Consider the following 12,428-nt stretch of genomic DNA (forward strand, 5'->3'; position numbering starts at 1 on the left):
GTGTGTGTGTGTGTGTGTGTGTGTGTGTGTGTGTGTGTGTGTGTGTGTGTGTGTGTGTGTGTGTGTGTGTGTGTGCGCGCGCGCGTGTGTGTACTGCATGCGCATCTATGCATCTATGATAGAAATAGTGAGACAAGTGTACGTATAGTGATGCCATTTCAAAGACGTTTTTTAAGGAGAATATAAATTGTTTCCTTGAGGTCAACAAATGAGGTCAATACCTCCCCCAACCCCAGCGGAAGAAATGACAGCATCTCTCTTTATGGCATCGACACGCAGCACTAAAAATCCACCAGTCAGCAAAAAAAAAACATCAACATAGACATGGCCATGCTGTAGAATTGATCGGCAATTGACTTGTGGGTTGGGGGATGCATAGCGTAAGAGCAAAATGACCACCCTGTGTATATGGCCATTGGCCATTGCATGTGGCGCACATAGGCTAAACCCATTCTGGCCTCCTCTCCCTGGGTCACTATTGTCCAGTATTCTGTGACATCTGTAATACTATTCTATTTCCTTCGTGGTTCTCAATCCTCCTTCACTCACTAGTGAGTGCAGATGGCTCTCTACTCTAGTATCTATGTTGTCCTGTCAGCAAGGCATATTCCACAGGGAGAGCACAGTATGGAATGGTCAGCTGGCCCAAAATAGCACTGCAGTGAGAGAGAGAGAGAGAGAGAGAGAGCAAGAGAGAGAGAGAGAGAGAGAGAGAGAGAGAGAGAGAGAGAGAGAGAGAGAGAGAGAGACCGCAGCAAACAGCAGGGTTCATCTTTTGTCCTTTACACATGCAGACACATGCAAATATGACACACTTAGCACACTGAGCAACAACACACACATGTACGTACTGTATATACACATGCACACAAATAAATGAACTATATCTAACTTTCTGTAGTTTATTTGAAGCGCATAGGTAAAAAGATTTTCCTCTAAATCACTGAGGTTGTGTTGTAAAATCATGACTCATGGCAAGTCTATTCTTAGATCAGCGGGTGTTTGTGCTTGTCCAAGATGTCTTCGCTACAGTGATGCTACACATGAAGCTACACAGTTAAATAATCAGTGTTAATTTATTCATTTGTAACTCTAAGAGTGAACAAATGTAACCAATCGGACCAGTACACTCTCAGTTAAATTAATACGCAGTATTTTACAGTGTAGTAGAGTACCAACAACCTCTTAGGGAACAAGCTTTGAGTTACTTTGGGTAACAGATTGTGGACTCATCCACGCATCACAGTTACATAAAACCAAGGTGGGCAGTGAAGGACGTAATTTAACATTCCTTAAGAGAAAGAAAAAACCCCAGTAAGGCTTCAGAAGCTAAATCAATGAAAGCGTTTCATTGGAACTTGATTGTTAAAAAATGGCAATTAATTTGGATCAGTGAGATCATTCATATAAATTCTGTGAAATGAGTGACCCTGTTATTGAGCCATTATCTGCTCTCTCTGTTACAGAGCATCCGGTGCTTGGCATAGGCCCATGCCACCCACCCCTGTGGATTTTAGAGAGACATTGGCCAACCGACGGCAACCGCAAAGCCAGGGCATGACACCGTGAAACATCTATACGGCTGCTAATGGAAATGCATAGCAGAGTCATCATTATGGATCCCACTGTGAAAGGGAAGAGGAAAGGAGCCTGCTGGTGGACCTGGATATGCCTGCTGCGGGTGTTTCTCTGGCAGTGTCTTAGCTGGTTGTTGTGAGGAGTGAGAACGAAGCAATCAGCAAGTATACTGCCGCAGAAACTCTTCGCACTAAGAGGCCCTGGAAATGGAACCATCACGGGGGGGTATTGGTCAGTGCAAGGCAGAGCTATTATGTTGACAGAAGGTGGAGGACAGAACGTCAAAAGAAGAACCGAACCCTGTTGAAGTTGTTTATTTTAATGTTGATATAATGTCAATTCAGTTCAATTCGTTTCAATTTAATTCAGAGCTTTACTGTCACATATGGTACATGTGGTTTGTGTTTAGAGGGTTGACAGTTCAAATGAATCAACAATAATCACCACAATATTTACCATGTTAACAAAGTAAGTTGCTCACTACAGAGAGCACTATAAATTCACTCTGCAGTGCTTCAGGGCAAATGAATGTCAAGTTAAAAAAAATGTATGTAAAGTTCATGACCTGATGCAGGAGTGGGAGAATTTAGTTACTGAGAATGTAACCATTTGTTTGACAAAACTTATAACAATGAACAAACTTGTATAAGGCATTGTACTTGTGTGATACTGCCCTCTTGTGACAAAAAAGCATACTTGGGCATTTTTTAGGTCATCACAGTGCAGCAATTGTCCAACAGATAACCTACATTTCTTTTCCTTAAAGAATTGTGGCTGTGTAGAAATAATTGTAATAACTTGGAGTATATGTTTTGTTACTGGTCATTCATTAATTCAATTATGCTTTGAATATTTTCATTACTGTTAATATACATTCATATTTATGTTTGTGATTTTATGGTCATTTTCTCACTGCAAATAATATTAGCAGTTATTGTATGTGATTAATTATGTTAACTATACCCTGTATGCTTATAAGTGGTCAGTTACCGACTTTAATGCATGTCACACATGACTAAACGTAAGCGTTGTGTTCACATGTCTAAAATCATTTGAACACACAAACAAAAGCAATTACCAATGTTTTTTTTTACAATCTATATTCTCCACATCACATATCTGGAAATTTAATTATAATATAATTAAATAATTTATGTCACATTAAAGCACTGTCTAGAGGCCTAATTAGCATGGCTGTCTGAATGGTAAGCACATTCGTTAGAGTTGGTTTAGGAAATAAGTTGTACAAATTCATTGATAACTGCATTATCCAAAAAAGTTATGAATATCTGTACAACTGAGCTTGTTATCTTGGAAGATAGTGTGATGATGAAGTAGATGTTTTCTCTGCGGGCTGGAGTAAAACAGAACTCTGCAGTCCTTTGTAAAGCTCTGTGCCACTGCCACTGCATTGCTGCAAACACGAAAAGGGGTCGCAGTTTTACTGGGGGGCTGCAGTACTATGAGACCGGAGGAATCATACTGTCACTGGTTTAACCTTAACGCTGTGGTATTTTCCTTCTTTTTAGCCGCAACTCTGTGGCAAATCACATTACATTACACATATATGTCTCCAAACAAACACTAACCAAAATATTAGAGATTGTTTGGAGATGTTACAGTAAAGTCTAGCATTTAACACTACAATCACTTGGAAGGGAAAGTAATGTTGTGGGATTTTCCCCCTTCTTTTCAAAAGGTATTGGGTTAGATATAGATAGTACAAAAACTGAGGGGGAGAAAACTGAGTGTAGCGGGTTTCTCAGGTAAGCTGAATCCTAAGCCAGCAGGGGGTTTGACATAGTTCTGCAGCCATATAATTATAATATAGAGTCAATGTTCTGGAGGCAAGTATCAACCACTACAGACCATTACTGTCTATAATGTAGGCATCAGTATCATTAATATGTAATAAATATTGTATAATGTTTGTTGTTAATCATTCCTTTTTCAGAATGTTAAATCATCACACCACATCTAAAATATGCAGAGCAAAGCGTACATGGAAATATTATCTAAGCGACAATGCAATGTTCCATGGTCTGTATGATTGGTTCTAAACTAGCCACCAGGTTACCACGCTTAAATACATTTCAGATGGCATAGAATTATGAATTATATTCCTGGGTACTCCTATCATGTCTCACAAGAGATGGAGAGATTTGGAGACCCCTCTTACTAAACAAACAATATATTAATAATAAAGAGCTATTTAACACTTATTTTACCAATAGATAATGCTTGCAACACCTCTTAGCTAAATGAAAATATCTGGGTTCATAAAATGTGTTTAAACTAGCTAATGCCTGACACCCAACTAGCCACAACATGACCAACCATCATCCTGAGCTATAAGTACGGGAGCTGTCACCTTGGAACAGCCTTCTGGTTTACAGTTTAGTAATATATAAAACCTAGCACATTTACAATCTTGAACGATTAGTTTGACCACTCAATCTGCATAGTGAAAAGCACTTTTTTCTATTATGCTGAAGTGCTGAAATTGCTCTATTTAGCTTACATGAAAGCAACAACATATTTCCTTATGATTAATCGGGATGTCTGCTGGTGCCATTCGAGTGTAGTTTTTCATGAATTCTAAAGTGGCCCATTGAATTGAAATGCACAACAGCTATTCATTGATGCTTAAAAAACACAGGGCTCACTTTGCGTGATTCCAAGCTTTAAGCTTTTTCATTGTGACATGCACTTACAGTACAATTACAATACAGCTGTGGTAACATTACAGGCAGTGAGATTCGTATCTTCAAACCTCAATAGTGTGGCAATGATATAATAATGTTCTATTTTTTTTTACTCAATGAAAGCAAAATGGCAAAAAAAAACAAATAGCATATGTGTATAGTATAGGCCTATAGTAACTACAGTAGCACAGTTGCCATGAGACAACAGCATTCTTACTACAGAAAAGACTAATTATATATAATATGATGTCATCGTTTTTGAGTGAGCGACTTCTTTGATCATCTTCAAAAAGGTTCCTATATATACCTAGGGGCTCAAACCAGCAGAGATCAGTGAAGGGACGAAATTAGACGAAGGGTGACTGTCTAGCATACTACTAGACTCTAGTAGTATGTTAGCCTAAACCAGCCTAGAATCTATAGATGACAGCTGACACTAGTTCTGCTTTCAATGCTGGGTTCCAGCAGAGTCACAGAACTACTGTCACTGGTGTCACTGTCACCGGTTTAGGGTGGGCTTTATGGTTAATGCATTAGGGCAGGGGTTTTCAACAACTCCTCAGAGGGGGTCTACACAAATCTTTTCGGAGTTTGTGTAGAGGGAAAAAAAGAACTGACCAAGTAGAGAGCCAATGGTCAAGGTGACTAAATATTGAGGGTTTATAAGGTTAACTATCTGAAAATACACAGTTGCACGAATTCAACTATCTATGAAATCTATGAAAAAGTTTACCCTGCAACACAGTTTTACAAAGTATGCAGTGGGGGTCCCTGCTTCATCTCTCTCTCAGCTAGGGGTCCTTGGACTGAATAACGTTGAAGACACTGCATTAGAGTAAGGTTGGGGTTTGGAGGGTACATCATAGCAGTGCAGTCTCTGGCTCTGCAGTTCAGGAACCTCCTATTGCTTTGGGTTCCGGGGTGAAGGTCTTAAAAAGGAGAAGCAGGGAGGAGTTAAACTACATTAGGACAAAGTTTTGTCTGACTTCCCACTGCACGGAAAGGAATGCGGTTATGGAGAAGAAACTCCGTACAGCGATAATATGGATGGACTCACTCACTCGCCTGGTTGTTTTTTATGTAGTCTAATAACTCGAATGGGATATTATGTGGGAACTGGGAAGACTTCGTGCCAATAAGGAACCTAAACCAGTGGAATAGTGTAGCCCACTTGTCCCCGGAAGAGCTTTTTGTAAACATGCATGTGTTATTAATAAGTTGAAAACAAACATCACATGCAGTCTCAAATGAAGTAATGGATCCAAACCAGACTGTTGTGTACATTTCGGAAAAACTAAAAGTGCTTGTTTTGATTTCGTGCGCTCTCTCGTTCTTCGGCTCTTCACTCATTATATTTGTATACATATTTTGGTCTGATTTGAGGACGACTCCAAGAAAACTCCTGGTATATCTGTCGGTTTCCGACTGGTTGTCTGCGACTTCATACGCATATGGAGCCTGGAAAGTTTTTAAGTCAGATTCTATAGACTGTGTCGCCCAAGGAGCAATATCTACGTTTGCAAACACGAGCTCTTTTTTCTGGACTGTTGCTATAGCCATTTACCTGTACGTTTTCATCGTGAGGTCCAACCAAAGACTTGCCGACAGCTTGGTGTTGTTTTTCCACATTGTCAGGTAAGTGGTAGCCCTGATACATGACTGACAGACATGGATTATCTTCAAAATAGTCTTTGCACTTTCTCCCTTTTTGGTCCGTACATCTATACAAACGTTCAGATTTCAAATATAAAGTGCTTACCTCATGGCTACGGATGTTACAATTATGTTCGTGCCCTCAGAAGTACCAGTAATTTCCGTATTGTTCAATAGAAAGCATTTCAATCCGATTGGTGGCCATTTTCTTCGTATCTTGTGATTTCAACTACGTGATCCTATCGGTTGGGAGGTGAATTGCACTCTGATACATTATAACTATGAGAAAATGGCCATCGATCGGAATTAAAATGCTTTTTATTGAACAATACGGAAATTACGGGTACTTCTGAGGGCCGTACATAATTGTAACATCCGTGGCCATGGGGTAAGCACTTTATGATTAAAATCTGAACGTTTAAGCAGATGCACGGACAAAAAAGGGAGAAATTGCTAACACTATTGTGAAGTTCATCCATGACGGTCATCATGACAGATGACCGTCTTGTGATCCATCCATGGCTAGTAAATTGGGACTAAGGACTTTGGCCTATTACTTTTGCTACTGCAATTCAATTTATACGAGTTTTAGTTGGAATGTTTCCCAACAACTAGCATGCTTGCTGAGGTGAGGATGTATGAGAATAACTATCTTCGCAGTTGCACATTTACCTGGAGGTAGAATTTAGAATCGGATCTTTGCGGATGGACTTAAGGCTGTGATTGGCTGACCTATGGTGGATGTATTAGGATACTTTGGCTCATCCTCCAAATATTTTGTGCAGTTAAATAAGCAATAGTACATTCATTACCAGGTAAAAAGTGAGATTATAAAAATTCTCTATGTATAATAGCCTATACATAGAGAAATGTTAATAATCTCTTTTTACCCCCTTGGGGTAAAAGCCCCCCCCCCCCCATATGTCTGTATATATACAAAACAGAAGTAACACATGTTATTTTAATATATATTTATGCCACTAGTCTTGATCAATGCAGCATTTTATGATCTCATTTGACCACAGTCCTCTAGTTTATTCCACGAAAACGATATTGAGGTAAATGTATCTTTCTGTCAAAGACATTTTGTAAAAATTACAACATTGACTTCTTAACTTATTGTTGATATGTCACTACTCACTAGGAAGGACTTGGGATAAATAATCCACTTGTTTAGAGGAAATAAATTACAACATATTTTGGGTGTGTTTTTTGTGTTTCGTTTTTTGTAAGTGAATATTTATTGACTGTGTGTCTGGGGCAAAACGTCCCCTGCATTGGAGCAAAAGGCCTCTTTTAGAGGTTGGTCAATAATTTGCCAAAGACTTACACCAACAAGTAAGATGGCACAGTGCAAATCTTACCAATATTGTTCCCTATATTTCTAGGTACATTTGTAAGGATTTTAGGAGTGCACAGTTTGTGCTACAAAGTTACACAATAGAAAGAAATTCAGAGTGCAGAATACAACACATGCACCAAATACACTCATGATTAAACAGGAAGATTTTTGAGGAAGTAATTGCAACGTTTGGTTATTTGTCAAGACGTTCCTTCTGTTTCTTGTCTAGTTGGGGTGTTCCATTGGCCACTACTACTGCAGCTCTGATCCTTAATAAGATTGGGTTCGATGCATCAGAGGTGTCCGTAGGGTGGTGCTGGGTGAAGATCCAGGCTCCTGACCATGTGCTGTGGATGTTTCTGACGGGGAAGATCTGGGAAGTCCTGGCTTACATCGTGCTCCCTGTCCTCTACATTTTGATCAAGAGGCACATCCACAGAGCAGTGAGAATCCAACTCAAATATCTGTCTGACTGCTCCCTTCTGTGGTCTGAATAAGTCTTGTGCTGATAATGTTTAAAAAACAACAACAACAACAACACATTAGACAAATCCTGAATGTTGCACTTTGTGGCTATTCAATATTTTCATCATAGAACCTGAATTAAGTTTAAATTCTGCTTGTCATCATTATTACTTTCATAAATCCCACTCTTATAACGATATGTACCAGTTTAGCAGAAGTCTTAACTTGTCATGTGTCTCATTTAGCATGCAGCCCTGTCTGAGTACCGCCCACTCTTGGCCAGCAGCCCTCTGTCCAACTCCTCTTCCATGGCTGACAGGAAGCTCACCCTCATCCCGATCATCTTCATTGCCCTGCGTATGTGGAGCACAGTGCGCTTTGTACTGCTGCTAGTAGGCTCCCCTGCCGGGCAGAACCCAGTACTTGTCACTTTGCATGTGAGTTGAGCTCCAGCATATCGTTGCTGTCGGGCGGAAACCTTGTATGTCCAAAACAGTTAGTTTTCAGGAAATGAAAAAAAGAACCTGTGTTCCAATGGATCCAATGTGGTTATTATTTAGTCACAAGCCCTTATATACATTTCATTGGTTAAATATTTATAAGCCCCACTGGCACACTTAACCACTTTCACTTTAAAACATTTGTTTTTAAGTTGTGAAAATAGCAGATCTACAAGCTCACAATTTGTCACAATGCGGCGCGTTGCGAGCTTGTAGATCTGCGTAAAAGCATTTAGGAAAAAAACATTAAAACAAAACATTGAAAGTTGTAATATGGAGATACAAGGTTTTCATCTTTCATCATTCATTCAAATGAATGTTCATTTATAACATGTACTATAAACATGATTATAACCAGTTTTGTTATATTTGTGCTATGTGAAAACGGGGTATTAGATGTGTGTTTAATACTGTCAGAGTAAAAGACAAGCTGCAACCATCACATTTTGTGATTACTTACATTTTGTGATTACTCCATTGTTCAGATGCTTCTTTTCAAAAGTTCAATAATTACATGATTTTTCCTAAATCAATGAGTAATCATGTTAAATAACCAAAATGATTGTGCTTATGATTTTTGCCATAATCGAGCAGCCCTATATGTCTGTGTGTATGCTACTGTGTGTTTATTTACACTTCTGTTTACAATATTGAACTTGTATGCAAGGCCATGTTTGCATACTCTAATTACAGTGAATCCCCTGAATGATTACCGTTAACATTTAATGCTTTCCATCTGATCCTCCAGGGCATTGGCAACACGTTCCAGGGTGCAGCGAACTGCATCATGTTCGTTCTGTGCACCCAGCCCATCCGCACGCGTCTCTCAGCAATGTTCTGCTGCTGCTGTAAGTGCCGAACAGGGTCGCCCCGCTCACAAGACTCTTCCCAAAGGCCTCAGCTCGTGACAGAAGAGAGCACTAGCTGAGCCCGGGCCAATGGATCATTTCTTATGGTTGGGAAGGAGATGAGGAAAATGATGAAGGCGTTGGAGAAGAGCACCAGCTCAGCACCAGCCTCATTAGAGCAAGTGCCTGCAAAGGTGGCTGGGGAAATTCTGCATGTGCATGCACATCTGCCTTAGGGAACGTACTGTATATGTATGTATATCACATGCACTTTGGATGATGAGGACCGTGGCGCATGTACAGCCTGATTTATACTTATTCTTGTACGCACCAAAATAGCAGATCTACAAGCTCACAACAGATTGTGTTGTGCTGTGCTGTGCTGTGAGCCTGTAGATCAGTTACATTATTTTCATGTGTGACACTTGTGCGGAACTAAGCATAAATCAGGCTTATGATGCTTCAAATAGGATTCTATTACTTGATCTCCGATATCATTTGGCCACATGGAACACATTAGATGTATTGTATATACATAGTTTGTGCTTGTTTTTTTTATATAATATATTAAGTGAAAGGGCTTTCAAAGTTTAGGTTTAGCCTATTCCTGTGAAATTACTCTTGATTGTACTTTTTTATGGTGTTGATTTTTTATTTATCTTAATATCAGTCCTTGTAATAATGCATTTTAAAACTTATGTTTATATTCTACTGTGTGCACTGATGTGCTGTATGTGTCATGTTACCCCTGGTCAGTTTTATGTTGCTAAATGGTGCTTCATGCTTATTTCTGTAAGCTAATTAGCTTAAGCTTTTTACATACCACAGCACATTGGATTTGTGGACTTTGATTTCTAGATAAACTTTATATCACAAGGCTTTGGCAAGTACTTTGTCTCAAGCACAACTCAAAATGAATGCCTAAGAAATGTAGACTGCCAGGCCTAATATCTTTTTTAACTGTATAATTTAATTATGATGTGGGGACAAGAATGCCTTGTTTACATTTTTTCAGCTATACAGAATAGCTATAGCATGCTGTTCCAATCACTCATACTTTAATAAATACATTTGGGTGAATTAACTCATGATCATTCTATCGAAATTGTATTTAGGTATTGACTGTCTTTATGAGATTTTTGAGACTCTGGGAAGATTTCACTCCAAACCTATTGATTCGTCCATGACCAGAGTTGCAACTTGTTTTTCTTGCTGTAGTTGCAGAAAGTCTTCAGCCAAAACAACACCAAATAAAGTTTTAAATAATCATTTCATGCTGTGGCCATGTGTGAAGTGCCATCAGAGTGTGTTGTCTATACTCTCTGAAAACTGATGCCGTTGAGTGATATATAAGCCTCACTTCTCCTTTGAGAGCAGTTGTTTTTGGCTTCCAGCCACCCAACTTAGCAACATGCCACAAACCAGACAGAATGCATACCAAAGAACCCACTGAACCCTTTTGAGCACAAGGTCCCCTACACCTCACTGGCGACAGTACCAGAGGAGAGTCTTTTCATAGTTCTCCAGACTGCTTAAATTCGTTTTTCTAGATGCAATTAAATCTCGATGATCCTTTCTTATAGGTGACCAGCTACAATCAATAAGATTAATTAGTGCAGTGGCTACAGTATGAGGAAGCAATGGAGAAGTCCATTGTGCTGCAGGGTAAATTTTGCTTTATATGCAAGTGGTTATCATTTACTTGACCCTCCTGGCCGGTCAACCTCTAATTTCAGAAGTGCCTCATCAGAGGTGTTGTAATGAAGTTGATTCATGCGTGTATCTGTTATGGCTGATGAATTAGTCCAGTCCACAACTTAGTTGAAGTGGTTTTGTCAGGCCAGACAATGCTATTATGATTTTTTAAATAAGTGAACATTTTACCCACTGTCATGGCAACACTTACTTTTCCAAAACCTTAACCTGTCCGTTTAGGCAGTCACTCAATAGTGCTTTTGATATTACTTCTCTACACCACCTGAAGTATAATGTGCAAGAATGTGGAAATTATTGATGATCTATGTAGTGCACACATACACATACATATTTATTGTAGCTGATGTCTCAGATTGTTGTTGTGAAGTAGTTTGTACTAATAGAATCAGTGTTTAAAATATTTCTATTTTCATTTTGATTAGACAGGTAGGGGGAGAAGTGCTTTGATGAGACTGCATCAGAGAGGGGGTGGGGCTTCAAATGGGCTGGTAACAAGGTCAAAGCCAACATTTGTTATGAGCTGTTGGATGTGTCCACAGAAATACAGCTTTTTAACACTTACATGTAGTTTTTGGGAGAAAAATATAACAGTAATATACCAAATGTTTAATTAAAACAAATCTTAAACCAATGTGAAACATTTGTAATATTTTCCAAACATTTTAACAACACAAATCTTGTATCGAGGTCCCTCCCTGCCTGGCACAAAATATTTTCTTTTTGGGGTCCGTGGCCAAATACATATTAATTTTGACATGAAAAAGTTTGAGAACCACTGGCCCACAGTACCACTGGCAGAACACATTGTATTCTATGGCAGGACGGAGTAAGTGAACTGTCTGATGATGTGGACCATTTTTGTCCTTGCGGTTCTAGAGGATGAAAGGTGGAATGACACATATTGCATTCTCTTAATGCAGTAAGAATGCAGTATGTGGCCTCTCGTAGTTATTCCAGTGAATAGGTTTAGAGATTTGGCTGACATTGAAGCAGCTTTAACCCATAGAAACACTTACGGACGGTGGTTTATCTTTCCTCCTATATTGGCTCGCTTCCCACTTGTTTAATTAATTGGTGGGTGAAGGGGGGGGGGGGTCGCCTATACTGCAAGAGGTGACCTTGTTGACCTTGCTAGCCTTCTTAATGGCTATCCTTTATTGATGACAGAGATGGTTCATGAGGCTGTGTTGATGTGCCAAAAAACATTAACCACCCAATGTGAGAGGGAATAGTTTGGCTACATGACACCTTTTCCCTCGGTGGTGGTGTAGAATGTTTAGCCAATGTTTCTGGTCATTAGAACAACTAGACCGGTGCCCTTTGGGTGCTGGTCTACTCGGGGGCAATGCAAGTCGGGAACGATGCAAGTCAGGGATACACATCCCACCCGTTGTGCAATACATACTCCTGTATCTGATGTACTCGTACCGCTCCATGCTTATCGCGTTTTGCTTTAAGCTGCAGCTTCTGTTCGCCGCAGCTTCCATCACCCATGAGCACAGAACAATTTTTTTTCCATTGTACACACTGCCACTTATGTTGGCGACGCGGCACAAACGTGACACTGCATCAGGGATGCAGGCGGGTCGAGTTCGCCAATTAGGGAAGCCGGTGCCCACAC

The 12,428-nt window shown here is 39.7% G+C and overlaps 1 protein-coding gene across 1 annotated transcript; it reads left to right on the plus strand.

The window, feature by feature from the left end:
- Positions 1–5,184: 5,184 nt before the first annotated feature.
- On the plus strand, positions 5,185–11,254 carry gpr157 (G protein-coupled receptor 157). The gene is made up of 4 exons (XM_080444304.1): positions 5,185–5,918; positions 7,508–7,721; positions 7,989–8,180; positions 8,992–11,254. The coding sequence occupies exons 1-4, from the start codon at positions 5,539–5,541 to the stop codon at positions 9,169–9,171; spliced, it is 966 nt and encodes a 321-aa protein (XP_080300430.1). The 5' UTR covers positions 5,185–5,538; the 3' UTR covers positions 9,172–11,254.
- The last annotated feature ends 1,174 nt before the right edge of the window (positions 11,255–12,428 follow it).

Source organism: Gymnoscopelus braueri, assembly GCF_963280865.1.
Source record: "Gymnoscopelus braueri genome assembly, chromosome: 12".
In the NCBI taxonomy this organism is placed as follows: Eukaryota; Metazoa; Chordata; class Actinopteri; order Myctophiformes; family Myctophidae; genus Gymnoscopelus; species Gymnoscopelus braueri.